Source organism: Dermochelys coriacea, chromosome 6 (assembly GCF_009764565.3).
Source record: "Dermochelys coriacea isolate rDerCor1 chromosome 6, rDerCor1.pri.v4, whole genome shotgun sequence".
NCBI lineage: Eukaryota > Metazoa > Chordata > Testudines > Dermochelyidae > Dermochelys > Dermochelys coriacea.
The window spans coordinates 107612802-107632459 of record NC_050073.1 but is presented as its reverse complement, the minus strand read 5'-3'; the positions used below and the strand labels follow the sequence as shown (position 1 = coordinate 107632459).

Genomic DNA, 19658 nt, shown 5'->3' with positions numbered 1-19658 from the left:
CGAGAAGACCCCTGGGCCATCTGCATGGGTGCAAGGGTACACCTGCTTGAAATAGTTAGCACAAGCAGTGCCTAAACTAGTTGTTCTGGACCATACAACAAGTAAATGGCAAAGTCAGGACTAGATGAATTTTGGGATCCATGACTACCAGGGAAGTTTTGTTGTTGTTTTAGTGGTGTGTGTTTATTTGTTTTTGAGCTGGAGGATAGTGGTGGCTTAACGCACAAAGGAAAAGACCAGATTAGAAGTCTCATCCTTAGTCCTTCACACAAATTCCTACCTCAACCCAAGATTGTTAAAAGTAATAGTTATCAGAAAAACAAATCTACTTTTGACTCTGTGCTACATTTGGCTTGCACAATTAAGAACAGTTTACGCAGTTTCATTTTCCAGTAATTACACAGTTCAGCTTCACTTTGAGGTACTACAGGACTTTGAGGTACTCCAAAGCTAAAGAGTCCTCATTTGTTTTCTTTAAACAATGAAAATGTGTTTGTTTTGTAGGTTATTAAACAAATGGGCCCAATCATCACTGCCTTGCACAATCACTTACCTCTGTGAAAAATGAATGCAAAAGTATAAAACACTCCACAATCAAAATGGCCATATTGTATACCCTCTTTGCACAAACATAAAAGCTCAAGACAGGAGAATCAGTTTTCAAACATACATCTTGAGTTTAAAGTACTGGCCAGTGATCTTTGGGCCACACATGCTTTCTTTTCTTTATTGATTATTCGAGGACAGCATTTGTGTCTATCGTACATACTCTATCATAAGCCGGTTTGTTTAGAAGCCGACCAATCCCCGCAGATGGATAAGTAAAAATGGAAAATTTTTATGACCCATTCAGAAGCCAACCCTATAATTCAGGGATCAGCACACTTTGGCTCCCAGGCCATCAGGATAAGCCGCTGGCGGGCCGAGATAGTTTGTTTACCTTGAGCGTCCGCAGGCCCAGAGGTAAACCTAAGTAAACAAAAAGAAAAGCAGTACTTGTGGCACCTTAGAGACTAACAAATTTATTAGAGCATAAGCTTTCGTGAGCTACAGCTCACTTCAGCGGATGTGACCTGTAGCTCACGAAAGCTTATGCTCTAATAAATTTGTTAGTCTCTAAGGTGCCACAAGTACTGCTTTTCTTTTTGCGAATACAGACTAACATGGCTGCTACTCTGAAAACTGTAAGGAGAGTGATCACTTAAGATAAGCCATCACCAGCAGCGGAGGGGGGGGGGGGAAGGAGGGAAACCTTTCATGGTGACAAGCAAGGTAGGTTTCAGAGTAGCAGCCGTGTTAGTCTGTATTCGCAAAAAGAAAAGAAGTACTTGTGGCACCTTAGAGACTAACAAATTTATTAGAGCATAAGCTTTCGTAAGCTACAGCTAACTTCATCGCAGTTAACAAGAATATCAGAGGAACAGTGGGAGGTGGGGTGGGGGGGAGAAACAACATGGGGAAATAGTTTTACTTTGTGTAATGACTCATCCATTCCCAGTCTCTATTCAAGCCTAAGTTAATTGTATCCAGTTTGCAAATTAATTCCAATTCAGCAGTCTCTCGTTGGAGTCTGTTTTTGAAGCTTTTTTGCTGAAGGATAGTCACTCTTAGGTCTGTAATCGAGTGACCAGAGAGATTGAAGTGTTCTCCAACTGGTTTTTGAATGTTATAATTCTTGACGTCTGATTTGTGTCCATTCATTCTTTTACGTAGAGACTGTCCAGTTTGGCCAATGTACATGGCAGAGGGGCATTGCTGGCACATGATAGCATATATCACATTGGTAGATGCGCAGGTGAACGAGCCTCTGATAATGTGGCTGATGTGATTAGGCCCTATGATGGTATCCCCTGAATAGATATGTGGACACAGTTGGCAACGGGCTTTGTTGCAAGGATAGGTTCTTGGGTTAGTGGTTCTGTTGTGTGGTTGCTGGTGAGTATTTGCTTCAGATTGGGGGGCTGTCTGTAAGCAAGGACTCGCCTGTCTCCCAAGATCTGTGAGAGTGATGGGTCATCCTTCAGGATAGGTTGTAGATCCTTGATGATGTGTTGGAGAGGTTTTAGTTGGGGGCTGAAGGTGATGGCTAGTGGCGTTCTGTTATTTTCTTTGTTGGGCCTGTCCTGTAGGAGGTGACTTCTGGGTACTCTTCTGGCTCTGTCAATCTGTTTCTTCACTTCAGCAGGTGGGTATTGTAGTTGTAGGAATGCATGATAGAGATCTTGTAGGTGTTTGTCTCTGTCTGAGGGGTTGGAGCAAATGCGGTTATATCGTAGAGCTTGGCTGTAGACAATGGATCGAGTGGTATGATCTGGATGAAAGCTAGAGGCATGTAGGTAGGAATAGCGGTCAGTAGGTTTCCGATATAGGGTGGTGTTTATGTGACCATCGCTTATTAGCATTGTAGTGTCCAGGAAGTGGATCTCTTGTGTGGACTGGTCCAGGCTGAGGTTGATGGTGGGATGGAAATTGTTGAAATCATGGTGGAATTCCTCAAGGGCTTCTTTTCCATGGGTCCAGATGATGAAGATGTCATCAATGTAGCGCAAGTAGAATAGGGGCATTAGGGGACGAGAGCTGAGGAAGCGTTGTTCTAAGTCAGCCATAAAAATGTTGGCATGCTGTGGGGCCATGTGGGTACCCATCGCAGTGCCGCTGATTTGAAGGTATACATTGTCCCCAAATGTGAAATAGTTATGGGTGAGGACAAAGTCACAAAGTTCAGCCACCAGGTTAGCCGTGACAGTATCGGGGATACCGTTCCTGACGGCTTGTAGTCCATCTTTGTGTGGAATGTTGGTGTAGAGGGCTTCTACATTAGCCTACCTTGCTTGTCACCATGAAAGGTTTTCCTCCTTTCCCCCCCCTGCTGCTGGTGATGGCTTATCTTAAGTGATCACTCTCCTTACAGTGTGTATGATAAACCCATTGTTTCATGTTCTCTGTGTGTGTATATAAATCTCTCCTCTGTTTTTTCCACCAAATGCATCCGATGAAGTGAGCTGTAGCTCACGAAAGCTTATGCTCTAATTAATTTTTTAGTCTCTAAGGTGCCACAAGTACTGCTTTTCTTTTTGCGAATACAGACGAACACGGCTGCTACTCTGAAACCTAAGTAAACAAAGTGTCCCGGCCTGCCAGTTGCCTACCCTGGCGGGCCGGGAACAGCAAGTGGCAGGGAAATTTTTTTGGTGGTGGGGGGGAAAAGCTGGGGGTCAGGGGAGTAACCCCTGTGACCACCCCCCACATGACCCCACCCCAGGACCCCTACACTCTCCCCATCCATCCCTTCCCACCTTATCTGGGGAAGATGTCTCTGGCCTGGATGGAGCAGCTCCAGCAGGCCAGACTGGGCAGTGCGGCCGCAGCATGTTCCAGCGGGCTGGGCCAAGCAGCACAGCTGCAGCCTACCAGCCCCGGAGCTGCAGCTGCTTTGGGGGCTAGGGGGAGAGCAGCATGGGCAGAAGCAGAGAGACACTGGCCTCGCCTCTTCCCTTCTAGCTCTGCTGGCTGTGCTGCCTCTCCTTGCACCCTCTGTTGGGGGGAGGGGCTGTGTCCCGCCTCTCTCTCTCTCTGTACCCATTCATAAGCTGTCCCCCTTCTCTGGTGGTTCCCTTTTTTACTAAAAAAATTCAGCTTATGAACGAGTATATACGGTACTTTCCCCCTTCATTAATAGTATATGGGAAACTGAAGACAAATGACTGGCATAACCTGTTTTCCCAGACCAATTTTAGGAATGGTTCTGCATATTCAGTGGAATCGGCAATTGTCATTTTCAAGAACATGATTGCCATGTGTGACAAATCAGGGCAGGGTAAATAAGAGATTTTGCAGTAGAAATACAAGTAGCATGAAGTGCCATATGATTAAGGCTGCAGGTCCTGTCACGGAGGTCACAGAAGTCACAGATTCTGTGACTTTCTGAGACCTCAGTGACTTCTACAGCCGCCGGTGCCACTGACCACACAGCCAGCTGCACCGTTTGCTGCTGGGGCAGTGTCAGGCCACCAGGCGCGTCCACTCCTCAGAGCGCCCCTCCCCCCCACCCCCCGCAAGTACCCAAGATTTAGTCAGGGTATATATATTTTTAGTAAAAGTCATGGACAGGTCACGGGCCCTGTCCATGACTTTTACTAAAAATACCCATGAATAAATCTTAACCTTACTTATGATGCATTCCATAGCCCCATGAAGAAAAGGCGCTTCCTCCTCTTCAATCCACAAAAACCACAGCCAGTATCTCTGGTCATTACTTCTCTACTACTACTTCTATAGTCTCAATAATGGAGACTATGGCTCAACAGCTGTGAAACAGCAAAAAGGAAGGTATCTTGTAATGAAGGCACAAGACTGGGAATCAGGAGATGAGGGTTTGATTCCATGCTCTGCCACAGATTTTGTGACGGGCAAGGAAATTATTGCATCTCTCTTTGCCTCAGGTCTCTGTCTGTACAATAATATTTCCCCTTTCTCACCCTTTGTTTTGTCTATTTCGATTTAAGTTTTTTAGAGCATGGACCATCTCTTGTTAGGTATATGCCCAGCACCTAGTACAACGGGCCCTAGCCTCAATTGGGGCCTCTGTGCACTTTAAAGAGTATAAATGGTAATAAAATAGTTTTCCAAATTATTTAAGGGGCAACTCAACTTGTGCCCCCTAAGCTCTCATCATTAGGTTTTCAGATTGGGCACCTACTTTTTTTTTTTTTTTTTTTTTTTTTAAATATAATCAATTGTTGACATCCCATTTAAAATGTAGTCTTCAAAAATCTTACAGTTCTAGCATCAGGATACTGTCAATGATTTAAAAAGTGTCGCTTCAGAAAATTTCAGAAAGGTTACAGACTTTCCATTGTTGTATGTGTTTAAAGAGCCAGTGGAAGCCCAGATTTAGACAAAATTAATATATAAACATGTTAAGATTTTTATTTATGTTTGGCTTGCTAGTTATAAATCCAAACTATGTGTAAATATATTTTTATATTATACAAAATGCTCATTGTCAAGAACTTTTAGAGTAGTCCACCTTGTACCCCCACAGGCAATGCATATTCACCACCTGAAACAAAGATACAGAGATTCAAAAAGCATGAAAGCCTAGAAATATTGTCCTGTTGCACAAATAACTACATCACCATCCTTTCAATTGGTTCAAAAAATATTAATAACTGAAAAACTAAACTTCAAACTATTCAAGTTTATTTTAATCTTAAAGAAATGAACTCTCACATTCACAAGACTGATACTGAGAGTATTTGAAGGAATCAAACAAATCACAAGTGTGATTAACAGTCCCCTTCTTCGGACACTTCCACAGTGTATTTAGGTTCCAATCCTACTGAAACTTACAGAATGCTTCACTTTACTTATGTCAATAGCCTTACTGAACTCAGTGAAATTACTCATGAGTTTAAAGGTAAGCACAGGCATAAGAGGTTGCAGGATCATGGCATTAGTTTGCAGTATCACTTTTTTTCATAATCATTCATTTCTAAGGTGTTTATAAAAAAAACTAGCAACTTTAAAAACATTTCAACGTTATTGTGTTCCACGTATGACAGCAGCTGAACAAAAACTAAAGCTTCCATAGTTAAAATAGTAAGTTACCTACAGTTCAGATTGTCCACTGTAATCCTCTAGCCCATGTCAAATTGCAATAGTTGTCTCCCACAAAATCTTTTTGCAGACACTAAGGAAAGTAACAAATGTTACTTAAAAGCACTCATGTGACCTAAGAACTGGGAACTACATTTATGAAAGTGGGCATGCAAAGTTTATTGGCAGTTTAGCTTAAAATAACTTCCAGATTTGTGGCTTTAACTACAGCAGCATCAACCTTGTTGTGCTGATGTCGCCACCATGTTACGAGACTTTGTTAACTAAATTTCTTATTCATAAAAATAAGCACAAATCAGCACATTTTAAACTATTATTAAACAGCTTGACATTCTCTGTCCTGCCTCCAACCCCACACTCTGCAAACTGCTTTAAGACGCCCCACAGAGAAATTTGGTTAGGAAGTGGATTTCATTTTCTTTGTATTAAATTCTCAAATTTTATTTTATTTTATTTTTTTTTTTTAAAAAAGCAGTAGTTTCCCATTCCACCCTCCGAAGAAATAAAAAAAAAATGGGATGGGGAGCGTGAAGCTACACATCTTTCTAATTAGCAAGCCAAGGGAGGCGAGGTAATATCTTTGCGGGACCAACTTCTCTTGGCATTACCTCCCCCAGCTTCCCCCGAATATCCTGGCCCCGACACTGTTCCAACGGCTCCTAACGCCACCCCAGGTTTTACAATGTTTACAGGACAGTTTCCCGGATTAACCGAATCAAGACCACCGCACCGGTACCGGCCAGGCGCAACAGATTCCCCGTGCGGGGAACCCATCGGGCAGCAACGAGCGGAGCAGCAGCAGCAGCAGCAGCAGCAGCAACGAGGCTGCTGAAGGATGAAACGAAGCGGGGCTCCCAAGCGCCTCCAGGCCCTTTGCTCACCCAGGGAAGCAAAGGTTAACGCGGGTGCAAGTATCCGCAGCGGGGCGAACGACCCCCAATAGCAGAGGGGAGGGGGGGGGAGGCGGGAGTTTCCCTATTTCAGCCTCTGCTGGAGCCCCAGCGACAGAGCAGTGGGGGGGGGGGGCAGAAGAAGGGGAAAGGGGCGGCTGGGGGAAGGGCTGAGGGAGAGAAGGGCTGGAGGCGTGAGGAGAAGCCCTGAGCGGCGGCTGCCTGACTCACCTCAGCAAGGGGCCGGGGCCCTCATGTCGCCCGGCCGGGCGGAGGCGGCCTTCCGAGGCCCCGGGAGAGGGAAGACTAAGCCGAGGGACCGGGCGCGGCTGAGCTACGGCGGCTGGGCCCAGCACGGGCGGGGCCGGACGTGAGCGCACTTCCGAGGGAAGGCGGGGCGGGGCGGGGCCCTATCGCGGCGAGGCGCCGGGCATGGCGGGTGAGCGAGGCCTGGGGCTCATGGGGGGGGAGGGGGGGTCAGGTACCCGCCGCGTGCGCGCACGGGGCCGCTGCCTTCTCATGGGAAGCCCGGTTCTGGCGCCCCGCCCCGCCCCCCCCCCGGGGCACGTGAGCCAGGCCGCAGGCGCAGTTCGTGAGTTATATTCCGTTATTATCGTTACATTTTTCAAACGTGAAGGAAATTCAGGCCGCGCGGGCCTCGAGCCCGCGGAGCCGTCAGCCTGCGCAGCAGCGTGAAGACCAGGGGAGGGGACCCCTCCTGTGCGTAACGTTCAGCGGGGTGGCCCCACGGAAACCACCGAGTCTTCAAAAATGAGGGGCCTTCTAAAAGTTTCTTGCTCCCCCCCCCTCCGCTTCCTTGACTGTTTGAATATTGTATTTTAACAAATTAGCATTAAAGCGTCAGGGTTGTTAGTGTAATGTGCGTGAAGCACTTTGAGGTCCTCAGATGAAAAGTAATTTAGCTGCGCAGAGAATTAGCATCAATTGTATGGACAGTCACACTCAGTGTATGTTTATAAATAACGTTATTATTACTAAAAGAAAAGGAGGACTCGTGGCACCTTAGAGGCTAACAAATGTATTAGAGCATAAGCTTTCGTGAGCTACAGCTCACTTCATCGGATGCATTTGGAAAATGCATCCGATGAAGTGAGCTGTAGCTCACGAAAGCTTATGCTCTAATACGTTTGTTAGTCTCTAAGGTGCCACAAGTACTCCTTTTCTTTTTGCGAACACAGACTAACACGGCTGCTACTACGAAACCTGGCATTATTATTACTAAGAGGCACGACCTCTGAAATCGTAGCTTGCTTTGCTAATTTGCAGAAACTGTTTATGTGATGAACAGCAAAGTTGAGGACAGAAATAGGTTATCATTTGAATCTGCAATGATTGCAACTATGAGTAACTACATAGATGACAGGTTTCAGAGTCGCAGCCTTGTTAGTCTGTATTCGCAAAAAGAAAAGGAGGACTTGTGGCACCTTAGAGACTAACAAACGTATTAGAGCATAAGCTTTCGTGAGCTACAGCTCACTTCATCGGATGCATTTTTCCAAATGCATCCGATGAAGTGAGCTGTAGCTCACGAAAGCTTATGCTCTAATACATTTGTTAGCCTCTAAGGTTATCATTTGAATCTGCAATGATTGCAACTATGAGTAACTACATAGATGACAGGTTTCAGAGTCGCAGCCTTGTTAGTCTGTATTCGCAAAAAGAAAAGGAGGACTTGTGGCACCTTAGAGACTAACAAATTTATTTGAGCATAAGCTTTCGTGAGCTACAGCTCACTTCATCGATGAAGTGAGCTGTAGCTCACGAAAGCTTATGCTCAGATAAATTTGTTAGTCTCTAAGGTGCCACAAGTCCTCCTTTTCTTTTTACATAGGTGAGTAGTCCCACTGAATCGATGTTCCATTGATGCTCACCTGTGTAAAATTAATCATGTATATGATTTTTTGCAATATCAAAGCCTTGCATTGTCATTAAAATCCTGTAAAAAATATAAGGTGACATTTTGGCCCTATTAAAGTCAATGGCAGAACTCCCATTGCCTGCAGTAATGCCAGGATTTCACACATAGTGCTTCCTGTCCTGGGCAAACGTACTGAAATATTCATGATAGAGACCACTACATGAAAAGGACTGAGTCCTAACAGAGTTACTGACTTTTTGCCAAGAAGTGCTACATTAAAGTTTGACTTCAGAAAACATAGCCATTACTTGTATTGGCAAAATACTATAGGATTGCTTATTAGTGCTTTACAGCATTAGTTAGGTGTTTTAATGGAATACCTCAACATGCAGTTTATTTTTTTTCAATACCCTAAGAATGTGGTTATTTTACACGGATGGTGAAAAGTTGACAGGTTGATTTATGATTAAAGTTAGTAGGGTGCCTGTAAACTACATTTTACTGAGTCAGCATTCAGGAACAGAACAGCAAGGAAAATACTGCATGCAGCCACATACAGCTGTAATGACAATATGAAAGAGCTAATTGATTTGTTATTGTAGATTTTTAAGGGTTTGCATTTTCTCTCTCTTTTTTTTTTTTAAGCAACAAAGAGTACTGCAGCTGTTGCTCCAAAAAGATCTGTCTTATCTGTAAGTGCAAGAAAAATTAAAGATAACGCAGCAGACTGGCATAATTTAATGATGAAATGGGAGACCCTGAATAATAATGGATTTAGTACCGCAAACAAAATTGTAAACTTGAAAATTGGCACACAGTGAGTATGTTAACTGGGCTTGCAAATAACGACAATGTAGAGGTCGCTTTTACTGTGAAACTAGTTTATCTTCCTGATTGGGCAGCTTTACAAAAAAAAACAAAAACAAGAGAGTAGACAGGCTTCATATTCTATACCAGTAGCATTTTGTGATTGTATAAAATCAAAATATTGAAATTCAGGTAAGGCTGTTTAAGATAAAAATTGGATAACTTCATAAGAGCTGTATTTGCAACAAAATATTTTTATACATACAAATAAACAAATATTAAATATTTAAAATGCTGAATTACAAAATTAGAGCTTGAGCCTACAAACGCTTACTCAAGTGAGTTTTCTCTGACACACAAGTCAATGTTACGAGATATCACTGAGGTCAAGAGCTTTGCAGGATTAAAAAAGGGATTGGCCATTCACATGAATAACAAAATTACAATAGTAAAGATTTTAAAAAGCCAATAACTTTGGAAGGGACATAATGCCTGCTTCAGGACATAAGACAACCTGCAACTAATGAGCATTAGGAAGAAACTTTCCTTTTCCTGGTGGACAGACTATTCCTTAATTGCCTAATGTAGGGTTCTTGTACTTTCCTTTGAACCATCTGGTACGAGCCATAGTTGAACACTGAACTAGCTAAACCACTCATCTAATCCTGTACAGCAATTCCTTTGTACTACTCATGTGAGAAACGGCTTGTAGTCTCAAGCCTTTTGTTACTAGTGTAGAGGATAGCATAGATTTTAAATTCCTACAGTCTATGTGAGTAAAGGTGTGCACAGGTATTTGCACTAATATATGCTTTTGTTTAGATTTAAAGATAACAAGCTGGAGATAGAATGTGATAACATTGCCTCTGACTGTGGAAAGCTGTCTCCAGACTACAATGAAGAACTTGAGATGTTCTGTGCAGAATTGCTTGGGACCTTGGAAAACATGGTAATATTCATTTGTTGATCTTTCAAACTGTATATTCCCTAACCTGATGAAGCCATTATTGACAAGCGTGTTTGTCCACTAACTGAATAATTGTAAATGTTTACTGAAAATAAACTTTCATAAGGCTTTCATTCAGAGAACTACTCTAACTTTAGATGCAAATGATTAGAAGTACTGTGTACTATGTTTATTAGATTGATTTGAAAATTTAAAAGTTGATTTGACATCCCTCTCCTGGCTCCCCCTCTATTTCCCTTTTCATAGTAGGATTTAAAAAAATATTCTGCAAAATAATACAATGCCAATATTGTACATATTGTCTATTCTTTCTAATCCTAAACTTTCCACATCTTCAAAACAAAACAAGCATCAAGTTAGAAAGAGGATAGAAAAGAACATCAGACCTAATATGATGTGGTATCAATAAGCATATGTCTATGCAGCAATTAGAGTTGTGATTGTAGCACGTATAGGCGTACCCAAGCTCTCTTTAATCTAGTTCAAGTAACAATAGCTGCACAGGCTGTACAAGCCCACCTGGGACCCTGTGTACATACATGACCGGCAATCCCATGCAGCTACAGCTTCACTGCTATTATTACTCACGATAGCTAAATAAAGTTAGCATGAGAATGTCCACATGTTGTATTCACACCTCTGAAAGCAGTGTAAACACAACCTAAGAACTATATTTTGTTTGATTGCACATAATTCCGTTTCCAGTCTTTCAGTTCTGTGTTACAGCTCCCATCTCTTTAGGGAACAGAGTGGATATTTGTTATCTAACCTACTTAATGAGCGGACACACTATTATGCATGGTCACCCCAATCATTTTGGAAATAGCCGATACAGGTAAAGATAAGTGACGTTCCTACTGTAATAGTAGTTCATACCTTCAGAATGGTATAGTTAACCTAAATTAAAAATAGAGAAAAAGTAATACAAATCAAAAGAAAAAAATGTACAGCCTATTCACTTTATAGAAATAATTTCATGTACCTCATTGTTAACTTACTCTGAATTTTATTTCTTAATTAGAATAACTAATATCCCTTAGCTATTAAGAAAAATGCCTATTAAAATGATATTGGTATGATGTTAGATTGAATAGTTCTGTGCAAACTGGAGAAAATTCCAATGATTGGTATAAGCAGGAAAATACTCCAGATTCCCCATCAAGTTTGGTTCTCTGGAGAAAGTAAGAGTAATGCTTCTGTTTCTTAGTTTGAGTTACTGTCATGACTTAGCCCATTAAATGCACTGATGTAAGTAAGTTGTTGTTCCTGTTGAGAATTAAAGTCTAAGCATCTTGTGGTGGATTAGACAATGCATATATACATACTTTATTTTCCACTGTTTGTAATCATATGTACCATATATTCAGGAGATTACAGCATGACCATGATGCTACTAAATTCTTTACTGTAAGATGCTGTTACCAGCCTCAATGATGTTATTAATGGTTTCATAGATTTCAAAGCCAGATGGGACCATTGTGATCATCTACCTCCTGTATAACACTGGCCGTAGAACTTCCCCAAAATAATTCCTAGAGCATATCTTTTATGATTTAAAAGATCTTGATTTAATCTTGATTTAAAAATTGTTAGTGATGGAAATGCACCAGACCCTTAGTAAAATGTTCCAGTAGTTAATTACTCTCACCCTTAAAATTTTACACCTTATTTCCAGTCTGAAGTTTAGCAGCTTCAGCTTCCAGCCACGGGGTCATGTTATACCTTTCTCTGTTACATTGAAGAGCCCTTTTTAAATATTTATTCCCTGTGTAGACGCTTGTAGACTATAATCAAGTCACCCTTTAACCATCTCTTTGTTAAGCTAAACAGATGGACCCAAGAAGCTCAGTCACTATAAGGCAGGTTTTCTAATCCTCTAATCATTCTTGTAGCTCTTCTCTGAACACACTCCAATTTATCAACATTCTTCTTGAATGACGTGCATCAGAACAGGACACAATATTCCAGCAGCAGTCACAGCAGTGCCAAATACAGAGATAAAATAATCTCTCCACTCCTCAGATTCCCCTGTTTATGCATCCCAGGATCACATTAGCTCTTTTGGCCACAGTGTCACACTGGGAGCTCACATTCAGCTGATTATCCTCTACAACCCCCAAATCTTTTTCAGTTACATCCTTCCCCCATCCTATAAGTATGGCCTACATTCTTTGTTCCTAGATGTATATACCTTTAGCCATATTAAAAGGCATAGTGTGCTTATGCCCAGTTTACCAACCACTCCAGATTGCTCTGAATCAGTGACCTGTCCTCTTCACTATGTACCCCACCTCCAAGTTTTGTGTCATCTGCAAACTTTATCAGTGATGATTCTATGTTTTCTTCCACGTCATTGATAAAAATATTAAATAGCATAGGGTTAAGAACCTATCCCTGCAGGACCCCACTAGAAATAGACCTACTGAATGATGATTCTCTATTTACGGTTTCATTTTGAGACCTATCGGTTAGCTCTGTCAGTTGTTACCTTAGATAATGCACAATAGTTAATTCCCTTCTACTTTTCTAATACTTCAAGAACTACTAGTAGGGAAAAGTGTGCAGGTTGCAGTTAGCACTGACTATCCTAATTATTGGCAGTCTTCGGCGGGAGTAAAAGATTGAAATGGCATAGAGACTGAACTGTTTTTCCATACCTAGAGGTGGTCCTACCAGGTTAAGGCTGGGGGACGTTAGTAGAGAAGCTTGCACTTTCAGTGCCTGTGCTGTAGGAAAGAGCAACTTTCACTCTTAATCCAGCCCCTTTCACCAGTACTAAATTGTTATAAAGGAAGAAAAACAAGACTGTTGAGACAGAGCTTTACCAACTTTCTCTGTGGTAAACTTGGATTTAGGATTGAAAAAGAAAATTAAAGATAGGGAAATGTTCAAAGTAGAAGTAAATAAACTGTACATGCAATGTTTGAAACACCAAGTGTTTGTCACATGAAATCTCTATATTAGTCCCACTAATAGAATCATAGAATATCAGGATTGGAAGGGACCTCAGGAGGTCACCTAGTCCAACCCCCTGCTCAAAGCAGGACCAATCCCCGATTTTTGCCCCGATCCCTAAATGGCCCCCTTAAGGATTGAACTCACAACCCTGGGTTTAGCAGGCCAATGCTCAAACCACTGAGCTATCCTTCTTCCCATAATATAATAGCTATTGTTTGCAGCCATAAAAGTGAATTAGAAATTTCATGAATCTAATTGAGGTAGTCTTAGTAGCATAAAATGCCCCAAATGTTTATTAACTTGAAACGCTCATCATTCTCAGGCAAAAATACAACTGAAAATGGAAAAACTATGTTCAACTACTAAAGGCATTTGTGACTTAGAAACATACCATTATGAAAATGGAGATTGCAGGACACCGCTCTTTCACACATGGCCCACTACGTACTTCTGTAAGTAGAATATTGTTTACTTGTAAGTTATCCATTAGTATTTCCCAATGAGGAGCATTTTAAAAGACATTTGATGTCATTTGAAATTGAAATAGTAATTTAGAAGAACTGAAAAATATGCCCCGTTAACTTTTATCTAGATAAGATTGTAACTTTGCTTTTTGTAATGAGAGAGTGTCTTTCTAACTGAGTAAGCAATAGATAAGTTACTGCATCAATTAACTTAAAGCAGTGATTCTCAAACTATGGGGAGCACCTCCGTAGGGAGGTGTGGGAATGTGTCAAGGGAGATGAGTCTTTAAAAAAAAAAAAAAAAAAAAAAAGCCCTGGCAGTTAGCCCCAGCCACCTGGGGCTCCTGCAGAAGGGCTGTGCACACCTGGGAGGAGGGGATAAAGGGGCTAGATGGAGCCCCACTGCCAGAGCTCTCTTCTCCCCTCCTCTTCCCCTCCCCCGTCCCCAGCCCTCACTGGGAGGCAGCCCAGGTTCCGGCTCTCCTTCCCCTCCTCCCGCAATCCCTCACCTGAAGATAGCAGCGACTACAGCTGTCAGCCCCTTGGTGAGGCAGAAGTAAGCATGACAATGGGGCACGAAGTCTGCCATGAAAAGTGATATTGACAAATATTACTTTGCCACCTTTACTTCTGCACTGCTGCTAGCACAGTGCTGCCTTCAGAGCTGGGTGCCTAGCCAGCAGCTGCTGTTCTCCATTCTCCCTGGACAATAGTATATGTACTTAAGGGAGGAGGCATAAACAACTACAGCCACAAAGAAGGGGGCACAATCAAATAAGTTTGTGAACCACTGACTGAGGTTATCACCGCTGACAGTTCATGTAAATTGCAAAGCAACTCACACATTATAATTACAGTGTTAAGACATACAGACAGATCCAGTTAAAACAAGCATCTGCAGCTGCTAGAAGTGTCAAAGCTGGAATAGCTAGTCCCTATACAAAGAGCGAAAATATCTGCCGTCTGGAAGCATTGAGTCCTATTTTACAGTCCAATTTGTAGAATGGGGCTTATTCTTGGGTGGGAGATGGGAGTCCCACCTCAGTTAATTGTCAGACACAGAAGAGTTTTAAAAGGGGCTCTGATCCAGAGGATGACCAGACTGAGGAAGGAGAAGGCTCATTGCTCTCTATCACCAAAAATAGGGAATGCAGATCCTTCCAGCATTTGCTTGGTGACAGAGTATAGGTGAAGCCTTCTCTGCCCTTCCAGTTATTTAACAACTTAAAAAAACCTACCAGGCTTGAAGTGCATATGTCTGACAAGCAGCATTACTGCAGTTTTACAACTCTTGGAACTCAGGAACTGGATGGCAACTGATTTGTTTCTCTGATTAATTGGAAGTAGTTATTTTGTGCAGTGTGTCCCCTGCTCCTCAGTTCACTGCCCTAGAATAGTGGATTCTCATGTCTTGGTATCTGCCAACCAGAAGACTAGCAGGGGAAAGGGGATGTGCTGGACCCTCTCTTATTGAAAAAGTCCAAAGAAATGTGGTTGTAATAATTTTACCTACAATTCTGGCTGAATTCCATGGGAATTTTGGGTGACAAAGGAATGAAGGCTTGGCCCCTTTTTGTCAAATATTTTGTTCACTTACTGGGTCGAACAATTCAAGGGACAATAGCCAGATACATTTTAAAAAAATATCCTTACTAGCATTACTAGTAACTCCGTACATTAGACAAACATTCCAGTTTCAAATTATTTTCACCATTTATTCTTCACTCACAAATAGTGTAGTTAGTTAAACAGATCAGCATTACTTCCTGATGCTCATGCACTTGCACTATTTGGGTTTATATAGCATGCAGATTATGGTTTAGTTGCCCAAAAATATCAAGGTATCCAGAACATTTATGCAGAATTTTTATTCAAAGTATTGTAAGACCTTTACATTTTTAAATCATGTCCCTTTAAAGAAATGGCTTAAAATAGTACCATTTTTATAGCTGGTTCTAAGACACTGCTGTTGAGATGTAGAAATAAAAGGGGATTTTATACATCTGTTTGATAGAAATATATCCAATACATGAGCAAGAAATTTGGCATTTTATATTGCAATGAAGAGGAGTGTTGTTAACTCTTGTAAAGATCAGGATGGTTGACTTACCTAAAGAAGAGGATCTAGTTATAAAAGCTTGTATACTGTAATAGCTATTTTTAAAAAAAAAATTAGTATAACAAGTATTTATTATTTTCACAGTTGCTTACATGATTAGAAATGGTGTGTATAATTGTTCAATCCATTTCAGATGAGGTTTCTTTCAAGCTCACTGAAATGTACAAGAAGGAACTACGACTTAAGCAAACGATTGTGCAAGAGATTGCTCATACTGCTGACCAAGATCTTATGATGGTTTATTTATCTTCTTGGTTGTACCAGCCCTATATTGAAAACAGCAATAAACTACTGCTAGAAAGCATGTTGCTGGAAACAGGACATAGACAAGTGTAGCGTTTAAGACTCCTTCTAATGATACTCATGTGACACTGAACCAGCAACAAACTGAAAGGTTAATTATATGTTGTATTTTTATAAGGTTATTAAAATCTTTTTCCTCTGTTTCTATTTAATTTGTTTCACTTGTCACTCCTCCTCTTGGCTGATATAAAGCAACTATCTAAGGTACTTATATTACTTCCTTTGCTGTAGTATCTGAACACCTCACAATTTGAGATGTACTATTATCCCCAAATTACACATAGGGAACCAAAGTAGAGAGGCTAGGGGTCAAATTATTTGAATTCAGTTGAAATCAATGGGAGTTAGGTGCCTAAATACCTTTGAGGATCTGTGCCTAAGGTCACACAGAAGAACAGTGGAACAGGGAATTGAACCTGGGTCACAGGAGCCCTAAGCTAGAGCCCTCACCCCTGGACCATCATTCCTCTGACACCAAACTTGACACCCACTGAAAGTCTTGCTACTTCTGTTTTGAACTGTCACAATACACAAAATCAAAAACAAAACGTTCTGTATTTTCCTCGTGTACATACCACACAGATTTTCTGAAGTTTCAGGGTGGCATAGGCAATTACTAAGATCCGAAAATGTACCACTGTGGCATGAGAGTTCTGCTGCTATTTAAACCAATGGCAGAGTCAGTTCCTTAATGAAGTAGCTTTTGTTATAGTGAATATATACAGATCTAGAAGTATCACTATATCCAGCTTATTCTCACTTTGCCCAAACAATAAAATGCCTGTTCTTACAATATGACTTTCCTATGTTGAAAAACTATAAGTTCTGAAACTATTACACAAATTGTAGAGCTGTTTATAAGCACCCTTAGATCTGCTTCTGCCAGCTACAATAAGATGACTGTTAACCCAAAACTAACAGGTGAAAGAGGAGCCCTTATTCTCTGACATGCCAAAGATTGAATGATCATGGAAATATTTACTGCTTCACCCCTAAGTGGTCCCTCCAGGACAGGGATGGCCTTCCACAGGGTGGGCAGGACAGCATGGAGAAGCTTCCACAGCCACTGAGCTTGCTGTGGTAGCAGTTCAGTGCTCTCGAGCTGTCAAACCAGCCCCTTTCAAAAGCACTAAATGTTTTAAAACTTTGAGATTATACATGACTAAGCTTTACACCAGCATTTTGATTAACCCCATTAAATAAGTAATCGAAAAACCCTTTGTGTTGACAGATATTGCTATACTAGAAATTGTGTATACTTTTCCCACTTAAAGCTGCTTTGAACTTTCGCTAGGGATTTCATAGCATCACTACTTCCTAGCAATAAATACAGTAAGAAATGTTATGGAACATTTCAAGTTCTCATGGATGTTTACAATGTACTAGCAGAAAAAAACGGGTGTTAAGTTTTCTCCTCATACTATTTGGGCAGATGGTCTGCTTTGAACAAAGAAAAGATTGCACCTGACAGGCTTGTAAGCTACTATACTCTCACAAAGTTCTAAATCATTAAAAAGAAATTCTAGAGCAGCAGAATGAGAAAATCAGCAATAAGTAATTATGAATACAGTTTAGATACAAGTTAAATATGAGTCAACAGAGTAACACTGTTGCAAAAAAAGCAAACGTCATTCTGGGATGTATTCGGAGTGTTGTAAGCAAAACACAAGTAATTCTTCTGCTCTACAGCACGCTGATTAGGCCTCAACTGGGAGTATTGTGTCCAATTCTGGGCATCATATTTTAGGAAAGCTGTGGACAAATTGGAGAAAGTCCAGAGAAGAGCAACAAAAATGATTAAAGCTCTAGAAAACATTACCTATGAGGGAAGATTTAAAAAAATGGGTTTGTTTGGTCTGGAAAAGAGAAGTCAGAGGGCTCATAACAGTTTTCAAGTACATAACAGGTTTTACAAGGAGGAGGGAGAAAATTGCTATTAACTTTGAGGATAGGACAAGAAGCACTGGGCTTAAATTGCAGCAAGCGAGGTTTAGGTTGGATATTAGGAAAAATTTCCTGTCAGGGTGGTTAAACACTGTAATAAATTGCCTAGGGAGGTTGTTGAATCTCCATCATTGGAGATTTTTAAGAGCAGGTTAGACAAACAGCTGTCAGGGATGGTCTAGATAATACTTAGTCCTGCCATGAGTGCAGGGGACTGGACTAGATGACCTCTCAAATTCCCTTCCAGTCCTAAGATTCTAGATACAACTTACTAAAATTATGAGAGTTGATGTACTATGTTCATAGACAAATTATTGGGGGAAAGTAAAGTTGAAGAAATGAGTTTTGCATCTAGTTCTGCATATGGTAAGGTCTGTAGATCACTCTTATTTCTTGCAGCAGAAAATTCCAGAATTTAGCTCCTGTGCCTGTGGAAATAGTCTTCTGCATTCCTGAGCCAGCCTGCTGGTTAAGAGTTTGTTCTGATGGAATGCAGCCATCATGCAGGGTCACAGTTGCAGTGGAAAAGGTGCTTTCTCAGATAGCAGTCCTAACCACATGAAGTCTTGACACTCAAAGTCCTCAAATGGACTTTGATGCTTTTCAATGGGGAGTTAATGAAGAGCACAGCCTGGGAGAGAAGTTTTCATGGTGACCCAGGTTAGTAGGATACTGCATTTTGTAGTAATTGGGGCTTCTCTGAGGTATGTTTCAGTCTTAACTTGCAAGAATCAAACTGGAAGTCATAAATACATAATTAGCGTCCAGGCCTACATCTGATAGGCTTTGGCCAACCTAGTTTTCTGCATGCATCCGATGAAGTGAGCTGTAGCTCACGAAAGCTTATGCTCAAATAAATTTGTTAGTCTCTAAGGTGCCACAAGTACTCCTTTTCTTCTTGCTAATTTTCTGGACAATCATAAATGAAGTGGCCATTGTGGGCATCCAAAACAGAGGCCAAAACTGCAGGCTAATCCAACAATCTGAATGATGTTAAAGAGGCAAGTTCTACAGAGCACTTCCATCTTATTGTAATCTCTGTCTTGATTGGATTCAGCTTTAGTCTGATGCTCTTCATTCAGGTGATTTTGCTGCCTCTATTGAGAAAGCTGAGACACAGTGCTGCTTATACTGGACTCAAGGAGAAATCTTCTACATAGTGCAGGTACTACTTTGTTCTCAATAACTCTCATCCAAACTCATACAGATGTTGAGAAACTTGGAGAGGACAGTGTCTTGCAGGCTTTAGAGGTGGAGGAACAATTACCCATTGTGACCTTCTGAGGTAAGAAAAAGAGGAAGGTCATTAGCTATTTAAGGATATTTGTGGTCACCTAGGCAGCATTTTTAGCAGGCTTATTTGGGGTGATCAATAGGAATCGGGCTGAGTATGAATGTACTTCACCTGTCTAGACAGGTGGTGGTCATCCACCAGAGCATTATATTTAATGCTGTGTCAGTACCATGTCATGTTGTGAAGCCTGCCAGTGAGATAGAAGATATTAGCAGCTAATGGGCAGCAGAAACTTTTTTTTGTTAGCTTCTCCCTTATCTTGCTTAGATAAGAGGTTGAAACTCAGTGCTATGTCTATGAGAAAAACTTTTTTAAATATGATGAAGACTGGGCTGATCTAAGGGTAGAGGTCTGCTTTGTTATTAGCAAGAGCAAAGCTTACTTAATAGTGACAGTCTCTGAAAGATGGTGCTT

The 19658-nt window shown here is 41.3% G+C and overlaps 2 protein-coding genes across 7 annotated transcripts in view; one reads left to right on the top strand and one right to left on the bottom strand.

Annotated features, from left to right (window-relative positions):
- The window catches only part of TECPR2 (tectonin beta-propeller repeat containing 2), a 63884-nt gene extending 57010 nt beyond the window's left edge, over window positions 1-6874 (bottom strand). For 3 of the 5 annotated variants that reach the window (XM_038404346.2, XM_038404348.2, XM_043515730.1), the window contains exon 1: window positions 6741-6873. The gene's annotated coding sequence lies outside the window, so the exon portion shown is untranslated. Of the gene's footprint in view, window positions 1-5614; window positions 5693-6740 lie in introns of all 5 variants that reach the window. The other 2 variants (XM_038404344.2, XM_038404347.2) reach the window with 1 other exon arrangement.
- Window positions 6816-16150, top strand: LOC119856633 (cyclin dependent kinase 2 interacting protein). Of its 2 annotated transcripts, none has more exons than XM_038404350.2 (5): window positions 6816-6948; window positions 9034-9205; window positions 10018-10144; window positions 13443-13572; window positions 15837-16150. In XM_038404350.2, the coding sequence occupies exons 1-5, from the start codon at window positions 6942-6944 to the stop codon at window positions 16037-16039; spliced, it is 639 nt and encodes a 212-aa protein (XP_038260278.1). In that variant the 5' UTR covers window positions 6816-6941; the 3' UTR covers window positions 16040-16150. The 2 variants fall into 2 exon arrangements, with proteins under 2 accessions (XP_038260278.1, XP_038260277.2); XM_038404349.2 differs by lacking the exon at window positions 6816-6948 and adding an exon at window positions 6990-7101.
- The last annotated feature ends 3508 nt before the right edge of the window (window positions 16151-19658 follow it).

Bases quoted from the DNA above. Each gene is read 5' to 3' on its own strand.
- LOC119856633 (XM_038404349.2), top strand. From the start codon at position 7,029: ATGGGAAGCCCGGTTCTGGCGCCCCGCCCCGCCCCCCCCCCGGGGCAC. The intron at 10,145-13,442 runs GTAATATTCATT...CATCATTCTCAG, and splicing joins TTGGGACCTTGGAAAACATG to GCAAAAATACAACTGAAAAT. The intron at 13,573-15,836 runs GTAAGTAGAATA...AATCCATTTCAG, and splicing joins ATGGCCCACTACGTACTTCT to ATGAGGTTTCTTTCAAGCTC.